A 14,324-nucleotide genomic window follows, 5' to 3' on the forward strand; every position below is an offset into this window, starting at 1 on the left:
CCAAACGGCTTTACTCTTTGAAAGCACCACACTGGCAGAAGTTTTGCAAATAGAACAATCTTTTGAAGTTTCTTGGGATGGGTGATCAAACCTAAAGTGTGGGCCGAGGTGGCCGAGGTGCCCACTAGGACGACACAAGGAGGTGACAGTGGCAGTAAACATACGCACCTAGCGCCAAGCAGACCAAGCTCTGCCCGAGCAGCTGCGATCACCACAGCATTTTTTGTTTCCATCTTTTCCTTTCTGTCTAGTTCAGCATGAACATTCGGCATACTCTAAGCACTTGGCCACTCGTAATGCTTGCCAGTAGAAAGGCCACATCGCCTCCAGATGTCGTTCGCTCAAGGTTGCTCAGGATATGGTCATGGACGTAAACTGTATGACTAGAGTGCTCATAACTTCTCCCAAGTTGTTTATGGAGTTAAGTGTTTTTTGCTGAGTGCCACAGCTACAGGTCAACAAAGGTGCTACAGAGAAGTTATTGAATTCTCAAACTTATAGCCTCCCAGCTGCTGACACTGGTCGTGGAAGCTGGTCAGTTATAACAAACAGTACATTGTGCTGTTGGGACAATTTATGGCATCTGCCTCTTACAAGTCCGTGGTTCATTACATTACACTGTGGTGGTTGCTGATGCCGGTATACTTGTCAGGACGAACGCATTTCAGGTATTTGGATTTCCTATCAGCAATGCTGTTCATGTTGTGTTGATCAGTTACTGTATTCTCAATTGGAAACATTGTGTGAGTTTTCAGACTTGTCAAAAGGTAAAGAGTGTGCTACAAATTTTTCTGCTCATATTTCTTTGAAATCCATGGCTCAGCATTTTCATCATGCAGAATTGGACAGACTTTAATCTTTAGGGGTGGTGCAATGTATTATGGCTAGTGAATGGTCATCTCCGCTGGTTGTAGTTTGGAAACTGTCAGGGAAACTTCTCCTCTGTGGCAACCTCAGTACTACTGTCAATGCACAGTTGATTGTGTATATGTATTCTCTCCTCTACCAGGAGGAACTGTTGCCAAAAATATTGGGTGCCCAGTACTTTTCTAAAATTGTTTTGTCTGAAGGGTATCTGAAGGTTCCTGTGGACGAAGAGACAGCTACTTCTGGTTTGGGTACTCCTTTTGGTCTCTAACTATATTTGTGCCTTCCTTTTGGTGTGGCTACCACCCCTGCTATTTTCCAACGATTTTTAGAGCAATTTACTATGCCTGTCGTAGGTTGCGTTAATTATCTTGATGATACTGTTATCACAGGTTCCTCCATGGTCGATCACTAGAAATATATGTGAACTTATTTTTCTCTCTTACAGTCCACAGGCTTATGGTGTAACCTCATGAAATCTGTCTTTTCAGCCTTCTGTTGTTTATTTGGGTTTTGAGGTCTCGCAGGGTGGAATTCGTCCTTTGCACGACCACATCTCCGCTTTTACATCAATGCCTCACTCCTCGTCCATGAAGGAGCTTCAGGCCTTCCTAAGGAAGGTAGGCTACTACCATAAATTCCTGCCAGGGGTGGCCACATTGGTCTACCCGTTGCAGATCTCATTATGTAAGACTGTACCATTTTGCTGGAGCCTGTATTGCAAACACGCTTTTTGAATGTTGAAATACTCGACCCCTTGTTTAGCTACGTTGTCTCCAGACCAGCACATAATTTTGGCGACTGACACAGTACTGCCTTGGCGCAGTCCTAGCGCACCAGCACACTAACAGTTCTGAATGACCTGCTGCTTTTGCCTCCAAATCTCTCACTCTGGCCCAGCAACATTACTCTTGAGTGGAAAGAGAGTCTCTTGCCTTAGTCTATACTCTCCAGAAATTTCGTGTTTTTTTATGGCTTGAAGTTACTGACCACAAGTCCTTGGTTTCCTTGTTTGACTCTCACATTTCCTTGCCTGACAAAGCTGCACACCACCTGCAATGATTTCTCGCTACAATTGCGAAATCCATTTTCCAACTGCATCTGAATGTACCAATGTGAACACCTTGTCCTGCCTTACTGTTTGTTCTAATCCTGACTTTGATACTGAAGAACTGTCTAGCTTCCATCTTGGTACTGAAACACAGGCCTTGGTCGAGCATTTCTCAGTTACGAGCTCGTACATGGCAACCACCGTTGTCGCCAACCCAGTTCTCCACCAGCTGGTTCAGTTTGTTCAACTGCTCTGACCAGATAAGCCATCGCGATAGGCTTCAGACCCCCTGTGCAAGTATTTTTCCTCATGGCATCGCCTCTCTGTTTTTATGGTGTTTTGCTGTTGTCCACAGAAGATCTCTCTCCCAGAGTAGTCATTCCTGCTTGTTATGGCGCGAGGTTGTCCACCAGGAGAATTGGGGAGTTTTTCACAGGCACTAAACTGTTAGCTAGAAGACATAATTTTTGGTCGAAGTTTGATGACAAAATTGTCGCAGCTTGTGAGCAGTGTGTTCGACAACAGGCAGCTTCTAGGGCATCTGTCTTCCTGGCCGCTCCACACCAGCCAATAGAACGCATTAATGTAGACTTTGCGGGTCCCTTCTTGAATTCCTATTGGTTCTTGGTTGTGGATATATTTTCCCAGTTTCCTTACATTCTCTGGTGTGCTACAACATCGACTGAAGTCACAATTTGTAGGCAGTTGAGGGTTTTTTTCTATTCAGGGGTTGCCTTGTACCTTAGTTTCCGACAGCGGACCACAGTTCGTTTCTCACATTTTTCAGTTATTTTGTTTCCATCATGGCATTTGTCATGTTACTGCTCCATCATTTCATCACCCTCAATCGAATGGTGAGGTGGAATGAACAGTGCATATGTTCAAGACCCAAATGAAAAACAGGTTGTTGGGGATTCTTCACTGGATGACGCCCTTGTCCATTTTCTGAGCACCTATCGCACACAGCCTGGCTGAGTTGCTTCACAGCTATGCACACTCTTCCACATTCTTCATCCCGCACTGAACCTGCCACAGTCGGTTTTGTCTGATCCCTTTGCACTGGGATCACCACTGTGGGCACGAGGGTTTGGTCCTGGCCTACATGGTTGATGGGGATGCCGTTTTTGTGATGTCTGTATGGCCGATGCGTTGGTGGCATGCCACTTTGATCGGTTGCACCCTTGCTCACTGCCGGAAGCTACTGGTTTGCAAGTGTGGCCCGGTTGCCGTAGCCTGTCCTGCCAGCTTCACCTCAGCAATCATCGCTGGTGGGTCCAGCCCCACCTCCTCCACACTAGGACCTGCATGCTGATGACAAAGCAGAGATGGTTATGGCACCCTCCTCTCCGGCTGGCACCGGCTGCCGGCACTCTGGATCCAATAGATGTTACTCTTGTCAGGCCGCTGGCATCTCGTCTGTCGCCTGGGAACCCTTTTGCATGAGGGAGAGGTGTGCTGTATCATGCTATGAGTGTGTGTGAGTGCACTGAGTGCAGTGTTACCCCACATGTGTACTTTAATCAAACACCAGCTGTATCAGCACGGGCCAGCCACTTCCAACCACTAGAGGCTACCCATAGGAAGCATGCACATGACGTGGTCTCCACTGTGCTGTCTGACAGTGACTTGTGCCCTTATATATGTGGAGCAGTGCTGACTCACAGTCATTATGTTCTTTTAGTCTGTACCGATTACATCAGTTTGTGTGTGTATCACGTATGTTGTACCTTCTGTTCGATTCTTTTATCTTGTTTCACGTGGAGTCACAAGATGCTTATTTCCATTATTATTCAAAGGTTTATGAATAAAGCCATATTTGTATTACTGGTATCGGTTTCGTGTGTTACTTGGTTACTACAGTAACAATATTAATTTACAAAAAACATATGGAGTACGACAAACCTACGGTATATCCGCCACTCTGTTTAATATATACATAGACCACACCGAAAAAGAATGAAAGAAAGAAGTAGACTCAGGAATAAAAATAGCTGAAGATACAGTTGTAAACAGTCTTTATAATATGCTGCCAATATTACTATTACACAAACAGACAACAAAAAAAACAGATGACGAACTTCTGTGACCCTTCTACAAATTAGAACAGACTGCAAAGACTCTATATATATCATTTATGAAATCCACGAATTGGAAGCAATAGCTCTCCAATTTAAATATTCAAGCAAAGACAGTTATCTGTAATACTAATAGTGAACACTTCTGTTAACTGGAGGTTGGTATAAGTAAGAATGTACAAATAGAAATGAAGGTATAATGCTTCGAGTACATATATGATCAAATGACAGAATAACATGACAAGGAATGATTAAAGAATAAACATTTATGGGATAATGGCGGTGTCAGTTGCAACATATGGGGCCAGAGAGACTACAACAATATCCAAACAGCGGAAATAAGATTTCTAAGGAGGTTATAGAATACTTAGGTTGGTCTGGATAAATTAGCATGAAATACCAGAAGAAGTAAATTGTATTATAATTAGAACATCAATAGTAGCAAACAGGAAGAGGTGCAAAGATTATATTAACAGTAGAGATGAGAGAAGATTTCCTAAACTAATCCTAATGTGAATCTCCATTTCCGATGACCACAATGAGCACCACATTGAGCAGCTGCTGTGGCTGAGTGATTATAGGTGCTTCAGTCGGGAACCGCGCTGCTGCTATGGTCGCAGGTTCGAAACCTGCCTCGGGCATGGATGTGTGTGATGTCCCTGGGTAAGTCAAGTTTAAGTAGTTCTAAGACTAGGGGACTGATGACCTCAGATGTTAAGTCTCATAGTGCTTGGAGCCATTTGAACCTTTTTGGAGCACCACGTAGTACGCTGCAACACCACGGGCTTCGTTACACATGGAAATGAAATCACACAGAATGGACACTCTAGGACTGACGTAGTGTTTTGTTTATGGATGAAACTCAGACCTGTTTATACCCTGACATTACCATACAACGTGTTTGGAGTCAACCCCATAATATTGAACACCTCCAACACTGTCCTTTACATGTATCAAGTTGGTGGTTGGTGGAGTGGTGATGTGAAGTGACATTACATGGGGCCAGCTTACAGCTCTCTTGGTTGTTGAGGGCAATCTCTCAGCTCTATGGTACAGAGATGAGATTCTGCAATCAATAGTGGGACCCTATCACCAACATTTTGGTGACAATTTCATCTTGGTGGATGATCTTCTTGCTCACCGTACTGTTCTCATGCTAGGATCACCAGATTGGAGTGAGCTGCATGTTCCCTGAACATGTACCCAATCGAACATCTGCGTGATTGAAACGAGCTATTCTTCGACGTCAACAATGGCCAAGTACTCTGTGCAACTTACACAGCATCACCATTGAAGAGTGGGACAATTTGGACCAGGGCTGGCTTGATGATCTCATCGAAAGGTATACAATGATGGATTCAGCCTTCATCTGAGTAAGGAGAGTTCCACAATGTATTGACATTGCTCAGGAAGCCCCCTACATGGGAAGCAGACGATTTTGTCATTAGACAAATATTTGTTTTTTTGTATTTTGTTATTATTTTGTGGTCTAAACACACTGCAGATGAATACATAAGGATGCCTCACAACCAATTTTTGTTTCCTGTGCCACAGATTTCGAAATAAAGGGGTGAAGCAAAACTTCTGTTGATGTGCGTATATCGTGTAGAGAAGAAGAAGAACAAGTAGGCAGTGTTTGGAGACGCACCCTGTGGGGCAGTGCTCGCCCATGAGGACAGCCTGCTTGCGTGCCTGCTCACCATCCGGGCACCAGCCCAGAGTGTGCTGCCAGTAGGATGGGCACGGCAAACCCCAAAAGCCCGCAGCACTCTCCACCGACTCTGCGAAGTACACCGCCGACATGAGGTGCGAGCACACTGGCTCATCTGCAACATACACCGCATACTGGGGATAACAGCTTGCAGCACCACCACTTCATTCATCTACAACTTGTGTTAAAAAAAAATTAACAGCTCTAAACCTCAATCTACGCTCTACCGCTGTTTTTATTTCATACTTCGTACTAAGCATTGATGTAACAGCACACAGAACGCTGCTCTGGGCCGTGCACATCTAGTCTGAATCACATCACTTTGGTAGCAGAGCATAGTTAGAGTACTGCATAGTACTGGGCTATCAGGATTAAGAAGGTGGAACAATTGATTGAGCTTTGGTCATAAATTTTACATAAAACATTTATTGAAACTTTTATTACAATTAACATTAACTCATTTCAGCATGCGAAAGCCCACTTACATGAACTCACAGCTCAAAAAATTATGAATTTAAGAGCAATCCAGAATTACTTACGAGACTTAAAATTTTGCAGATACGAATCACTTAACAAAACAATTCAGCAAATAACCTCTCATCAAGAATGCTTTAGTCAAAATGTCATTCAATAACTCGAACAGGTTTGGAAGTAACAACGAATTCAGAAAACAATATTAGAAAAAGAAAGGCTGGCACATAATGCAAGAATCAAAAACTCTTATCTGAAGAAAGAATTAATGCTTTAGCTATTAAGAAACTGACAAGTAATACCTAACTGTAATGTATACATCACAATGAGGTGGACTGAGAGAGAGGGATGAGAAGATGGACAGAAAGAGAGGGAAGGAGAAATAGAGAGACAGAAAAAGTAAGAGTAAAAGGACACAGAAAGAGGAAAGGATGAATTGAGAGGAGAGTGGGAAAATGGGGAGACTGGCTGAAAGAGGGGGAGGGAGATGCGCAGAGAGAAAAGTGGGTGGAGGGGGTGGACAAAGAGAGAGGGGAGAAGGAGATTGACAGAGGGGGAATGAAGTCTGACAGAGAGAGTGTAGGATGAGATAGAAAGAGAGAGGGAGAGGAAGAGATTGACAGGGAGAGGTGGAGGAGGGTAAGTCGTAAGCAGGTGGAAGATGGATAAGGGAAGCAAGTAAGTGGAAAAGAGTGAGTGAGAGACGAGATGGACAGAGGGGAGTGGAGGAGATGGGTAGAAAGAGGAGAGGAGGAAATGGACAGAGATAGGGGGAAGAGGATAAGGATATATGGGAATGAGGAGATGGGTAGGGAGAACGGAGGGAGGAGAAAGGGAGATGGGCAGAGATGCAGGTGAATCTGTGGGTTATGGCTACTATATATATATATATATATATATATATATATATATATATATATATATATATATATATATATAGAGGGAAACATTCCACGTGGGAAAAATATATCTAAAAACAAAGATGATGAGACTTACCAAACAAAAGCGCTGGCAGGTCTATCGACCTGCCAGCACTTTTCTTTGGTAAGTCTCATCATATATATATATATACATAATAGAGGGAAACATTCCACGTGGGAAAAATATATCTAAAAACAAAGATGATGTGACTTACCAAACGGAAGCGCTGGCAGGTCGATAGACGCACAAACAGACACAAACATACACACAAAATTCAAGCTTTCGCAACAAACTGTTGCCTCATCCGGAAAGAGGGAAGGAGAGGGAAAGACGAAAGGATGTGAGTTTTAAGGGAGAGGGTAAGGAGTCATTCCAATCCCGGGAGCGGAAAGACTTACCTTAGGGGGAAAAAAGGACGGGTATACACTAGCACACACACACATATCCATCCACACACACACACACAGATATATATATATATATATATATATATATATATATATATATATATATATATATATATATATAAAGCAGCGCATATGTATGTATTTCTGGGATCTGCCCTCAAACCCCTGGATCGATTTCAAATAAATTTGGAACACAAATGCCGAGCTTCATGAGTATCAGTGCTGTGGAGTTTGCAACCTCCCAGCTGCAATACAAAGGGAGATACAGGCAAAAAAGTGTGTTTTCAGACCCTGCCACATATGTTTACCTGCACAAGAGGCATTTTAAATGGGAATATATCAGCCTGCCTTATCGACCTGCTTGGGATGGCAGGCTACATATCAGGAGTAAGAAACAATTATCCCACTATGACATGTAGGCTGCCAGGCATGATAGGTGTGCTTTGCAAGGTAGCCTAAATGTCCGAGGCAAAAAACAGTTTTCAAGCCCTGCACGATAAGCATGTTGCAGGTGTGGTATCAGTCGACTTTATTGAACAGTTTTATAGGGACTCCATGTGCAGGTGGGCACATACCATATATAGAAAACTTTTACATTAAATGGCTCTGGTCGCAGAATCCTGTACACTTACAAGGGAGATTAGGGTTTAGTACCCTGTCGACAGTGATATCATTAGAGATGGAGCACTCACAGTAAGGATTCTGGGAAATCACGGACAACCTAAATCTGGATGGTTGACAAAGGAGTTGGATCACCATCCTGCAGTATTTGAGTGCAGTGTCTTAGCATAGCGGTTGTCGTCCTTCATCACATTTATGGATGCGTGATTTGAGGAAAGTTAAATGATTCAAACACGTGTTTTATCATGAAAACGTCTATCCGCTCATCAGTCGAACTTTATTGTGTGACAAAATTCTGCCAGAACTAAATTGTTAATAATTAGAAGGCTAGTAAAGAGTAAAAGAGCGGCTGAGGCCACAACCGGTGGATCACATCTCTACGTGTTTGTTGCGCAGTATTTGTTTTGTCTGTGACGTCATCGTACAAGCGTAGGCGCATGCGCGTGATAGATAAATAGGCTCTGTGTAAAGTTATAAACTGGTGTAGCGTGGATGTGTGATTAGCTGGAACATTAAATCAGGTGTTACTGTGACGAGCTTACAGAGCACTACTAGAACCACAGTGAGACAATAAAAATATTCGCCAGAGCATAAGTGAAATCTGTATTAAATTGAAAATTACAAAGTAGTGAAAAACATCCTCTCTTTTTAATATAATCCATTATGGAGTCGAGGTAGAAGTTGTCGTTATACTGGTTATCACTGTTAGCATTCAACCGCGATTCTTATACATATATTTTAACAACGCGTTTCAAGAGACAATGCTCTCATCATCAGGTTGTAAAGTCTATGTCATGAATTTAAACGGACAAAAAAGACAAAATACCATCACAAATAGTTGGGAACTCCATAGAGTAAAACAGAATTAAAAGTATATTGGACTGTGGGTCCTCGTCTTACATTGAAGTTGTTGACACAAATCGATGGCCGTCCCATAGCTACCAAGTATGCTGTCGCACTGTGCCGGCTCGGGAGCTGCTGTGGACTGACGTGCCTAGGTGTTGTGGCGTGGTTACAGCCGTGTGCTTGACGGTAACGCTATGCTATTGGGCGCCTTATTTCCTTACTGCATTGGTCTGCCATCGTTAGCCTCTCACAACTCCGTCAGTGACATATAATAGTACAGAAGATAACGTAGAATAATAGTATAGAATATAACGTAGAAATATTGCATGTAGAAAAGAAAGGGAGGAAACCTGATTTACTAGAGGAATTCGAGATAGCTATCCATGAAAAGAAACAAAGCAATATTCTAAATGCACAAGATAATTTTAAAGAAATGAGATTTTTAGCGGGTTTTTAGAATTATTTTAGGGTAGGTATGCGACTTTAAACTTGTAGCATGTCACTGACGGAGTTGCGAGAGGCTAACGATGGCAGACCAATGCAATAAGGAAATAAGGCGCCCAATAGCATAGCGTTACCGTCAAGCACACGGCTGTAACCACGCCACAACACCTAGGCACGTCAGTCCACAACAGCTCCCGAGCCGGCACAGTGCGACAGCATACTTGGTAGCTATGGGACGGCCATCGATTTGTGTCAACAACTTCAATGTAAGACGAGTACCCACAGTCCAATATACTTTTAATTCTGTTTTACTCTATGGAGTTCCCAACTATTTGTGATGGTATTTTGTCTTTTTTGTCCGTTTAATTTCATGACATAGACTTTACAACCTGATGATGAGAGCATTGTCTCTTGAAACGCGTTGTTAAAATATATGTATAAGAATCGCGGTTGAATGCTAACAGTGATAACCATCCTCTCATTTGACTGCATGATCAGTGACGTCACGATAAGTCGCGCGTGACGTCTTATCAGCGCTTCCGCTCCCGAGGCAACTGCAGGCTCATTCGACTCGAGGCAGCCGCACCGAGCACACAGCCATGCTTTATTCGAGCAGCATGTGAACATACACAAATTCAATCATATTACTACACATTGATCTTGCCAAAAGCCGAGAAGCGATTCTTCTTAGTGTTTTAGCTCCCTGGGGCATTCTGGAATGCTCTCTGGGTTCTCCTGGGTGCTCTGGAATGTTCTCTGGGCTTGGTGGATGAGCTGAGTAATTGCTTTGCTGAAATAATCGGAATAATACAAAGTATTTTAGACCAGTTGCGCTACTATGCCAACTTTACAAATTGCTGCTAAGGTCGATTTTAACTCGTCTATCTCCTGTAATTGACCTCTTACTTATACTTCATCAGTCTGTATTTTGACGTGGCAAAAGCTATGGCGGACAGCAGCTAAATGTTTACAGATGATGGATCTGAAGCTCGTAAGGTGACAGGAGTGATATTTGTCGACTTATCAGCAGTGTATGATATTGTCACTCACCAGTTATTTCTAGCCAAGGTCTACAACCTGACCGAGGATTTTAGCCTAACTGGGCTCATCACCACTCCTTTGAAGAGTCGCAGATTCTTCGTCGATTTCTAAGATCACCGCAGCCGGTGGAGAATGCAGAAAGTCGCTCTCCAGCAGGAAGTGTGCCGGCTACAATTCTGTCCGATGTCTACGTAAATGACTAACCCTTAGCACCCAACAGCAGTAACTTCTTTTATACCAATGGCCTCGCTCTAGCCACGCAGAGCACAGATTTTGAATCAGTGGAGAAGGCCCCCACGAATGCCCTTAACAACTTTCCAAATACAACACAAACCAACTTCAGCCAAATCCCACAAAGGCACAATGTGGGCTTTTCATTTTAGAAACAGGGAAGCTAGTCGCAAACTAAAGATAGTATGGTCAGGTGTTGAAATTGAACACTGTGAGGTCCCAAAACACCTACAAGTGACACTAGATACAGTTCTTACTTTCAAGAAGCATCGTATGAACTGCAAGGCAGAGGTTTCCACAAGGAACATTCTTTTACAGAAACTGGCCGGATCAAAGTGGGGCTGAAACTCTACGACCCTCTGCAATGGCACTATGCCATTCTGTGGCAGGGCATGTAAATCCTTTTTGGTACATTTCAAAACATGCCAGACAGGTGAGCATAGCTCTCAGTCACACATGCAGAGTCATAACATGCTTCTTTAAATCCACTACAGTCGAACAGCTTTACCACCTCGCAAGTAATATCATCAGCACGACCTCACCATAACACCACCGCCTCCGAATTTTACTGTTGGAACTACACATGCTGGCAGATGACGTTCACTGGGCATTCGCCATACCCACACCCTGTCATTGGATCGCCACATTGTATACCGTGATTCGTCACTCCACACAACGTTTTTCCACTGTTCAATCGTCCAATGTTTACGCTCCTTACACCAAGAGAGGCGTCGTTAGGTATTTACTGGTGTGTCGTGTGGCTTATGGGCAGCCGCTTGACCATGATATCCAAGTTTTCTCACCTCCCACGTAACTGTCCTAGTACTTGCAGTGAATCCGGATGCAGTTTGGAATTCCTGTGTGATGGTCTGATAGATGTCTGCCTATTACACATTACGACCCTCTTCAACTGTCAGCGGTCTCTGTCAGTCAGCAGACGAGGACGGCCTGTACGATTTTGTGCTGTACGTGTCCCTTTGCGTTTCCACATCACTATGACATCGGAAATAGAGGACCTGGGGACATTTAGGAGTGTGTAAATCACGCGTGCAGATGTACGACACAAGTGACACCCAATCACCTGACCGAGCGAGGTGGCGCAGTGGTTAGACACTGGACTCGCATTCGGGAGGACGACGGTTCAATCCCGCGTCCGGCCATCCTGATTTAGGTTTTCCGTGATTTCCCTAAATCACTCCAGGCAAATGCTGGGATGGTTCCTCTGAAAGGGCACGGCCGACTTCCTTCCCCATCCTTCCCTAATCCGATGAGACCGATGACCACGCTGTCTGGTCTCCTTCCCCAAACAACCAAACCAACCAAACCAAACCAATCACCTGACCACATTCGAAGTCCGTGAGTTTCGCGGAGCGCTCCAATCTGCTCTCTAACGATGTCTAATGACTACTGAGGTCGCTGATATGAAGTATCTGGCAGTAGGTGGCAGCACAATGTATCTAATTTGAAAAACGTATGTTTTTGGGGGTGTCCGGATGCTTTTGATCAGACAGTATATATCGATTCTATCCTTAGTTTCATTACAAAACTTCACAGTTTCTGAAAGTTTCTTCTCATTATTCTCATTCATCTTACATCCAGCATGCATGTTACTCAGGATACGTATATTTTGTTTCTTTTTCCATTGGTATGTTCAGAGAAGATTGTCGCCTGACTTGTGTGTTGCATGGAATGTGTCGTCTCCTCTTCACGCTGCAGGAAGAACCTCCTTGAGTGAGCTCCGAAGAGCGCCAACTAAACTTGTTCCTTTTTGTTTCAGGCGATCTGCCAGTTTCACGGAGGTGAAGAAGTCAGTCGTGACGTCCCCCAAGGTCAACGCGCCGGACATTTGTTGTGTAAGAGAACTGTTAGCAGCGTTCCAGACAGCAGTGTAGAAGGGGACGGGGGGGATTCGCCAATGTACAATATGTTATTCTGTAGCATTCCATTGTCACTCCGTAGGTCTGCACGTCGCCAGTCCATAGAAAACGGAGAGCCGCGCTGATATCATCCAACCCCCAAATACTTCGTTTTTCACGTTCCTTTTGGCTCAAAGTATCACAATATACTCTTAACATCTCGTGAATAACGTCGAGGCACGCCCGGAAACTATTTAGTGTCTGAAGACCGATGTTACTGATATCAAATTGCATTAAAAGGCGCATGGGTCAAAAATGACCCACATGGTACTACTGGCATAACAGGTAAATTTTTCATACTTCTAGGTGAGCTAGGGGGATGAAATTTTGGTGAGTTGTACAACCTCATACATGATGAAAAGCCGCGGGAGCGTTTGGTCCTGCTATGATTATGGAGTAAAACCAACGTGGGTCAAAAATGATACACATGGTACTTCTAGTGTTTAAAGATTGATAGTTAAATTATGTATTCATACGAAACACTTGATACGATTGTATCCCGACGTTTTCACGAAAAATCTACGGCACGGAGCTGAACTGCACGCGCACAATTTTTTCAGAAGCATCCACTATCGTGCTCGGCTAAAGTGCTAAGAGAGAATTAATATGGTCACAATGAACTTTTTAAACCGATCGTTCTGTTGCATTCTCGTGAGCAATTAAGCAAGGACAAAATACACATTAAGGAAGTATGAGGGGATGTGGGCTTTGAGGCTTTATTACGGAACGACTATTGTTGGTGCGTTAAACAATTGATTAACTTGACGAAATGTCTATTTTTTTCTCTCTTGTGATTTAAACCATGAAATAAAAAACGAATAAAATCGAAAGAGACACATATGAGCTACTTGCTCCGAAGTTTTACGACATGTGCATTCTCCCTCTGTTAAGACCCTTGTTCAGCTACGGCCAATGGCTGATCAAGTTTTGTTGTAGCCAAAAGGGGTAATGTGGTGTAGCAGGTGTAGCAACAGCTTTACAAGAAAAATATGTGACGTGTTATACGTTACTGCAGAGCGGATGAACTCGAGAGAGGCTGCAGGTACAACGCAAGCGTGGCTAGAAGAGAGAGGAGGGACTGACTCACTGCGCGCTTCTCGGCATGCGGGCTGATGTGTGCCGCCGTTGACGTAGAAGTCTGCGTGGCCCGACGGTTCGATCTTGCCGAAGACGCCGGCGTTCGTGTGGATGGCGTCCACGAAGTCGGCGTCGCTGGGGTCCAGCTTCCAGGAGGACTTGAGCGTCGCGAAGAACGGCAGCGCCGGGTCCAGCCCTGCACAGCGTACGAAGCGACCCCCGTCAAGGTCACGCATACACATCACCTCAGTTGCATGTTGCGTTAGCAAATACCGAATGAAAAACGGTGGAGGCTTATCCGAGTCTCAACTTTTGCTGTAATGGTCCCATTACGTCAGTTTATTAAGTAAACACTGGTCACTATGACATATGACACTAAAATTACTAAGAATTACAAGAGTATATGACAATGGATAACAATAATATTACGAAGGGGGGGGGGCGTGTGGAGGTTAGTGCGGACCCCAATTTTTTACGTAACATTTATTGGATCTAAAATTAAGAGTGGCGTTTATAACACTACTGGCTGTCCGCCCCCGGTAGCTGAGTGGTCAGCGCGACTGACTGTCAATTCAAAGAGCCCGGGTTCGATTCCCGGCTGGGTCGGAGATTTTCTCCGCTCAGGGACTGGGTGTTGAGTTGTCC

General features: G+C 44.0%; 1 protein-coding gene across 2 annotated transcripts in view; it reads right to left on the reverse strand.

Annotated features, from left to right (window-relative positions):
• The window catches only part of LOC124802607 (pancreatic triacylglycerol lipase-like), a 237,942-nt gene that overhangs the window by 14,879 nt on the left and 208,739 nt on the right, over window positions 1-14,324 (reverse strand). For both annotated transcript variants that reach the window (XM_047263490.1, XM_047263489.1), the window contains exons 6-7: window positions 13,690-13,875; window positions 5,642-5,819 (exon numbers count right to left, since the gene is read on the reverse strand). In XM_047263490.1, the coding sequence (XP_047119446.1) occupies window positions 5,642-5,819; window positions 13,690-13,875 (364 nt within the window). The remainder of the gene's footprint in view (window positions 1-5,641; window positions 5,820-13,689; window positions 13,876-14,324) is intronic.

Source organism: Schistocerca piceifrons, chromosome 6, assembly GCF_021461385.2.
Source record: "Schistocerca piceifrons isolate TAMUIC-IGC-003096 chromosome 6, iqSchPice1.1, whole genome shotgun sequence".
Lineage (NCBI taxonomy): Eukaryota > Metazoa > Arthropoda > Insecta > Orthoptera > Acrididae > Schistocerca > Schistocerca piceifrons.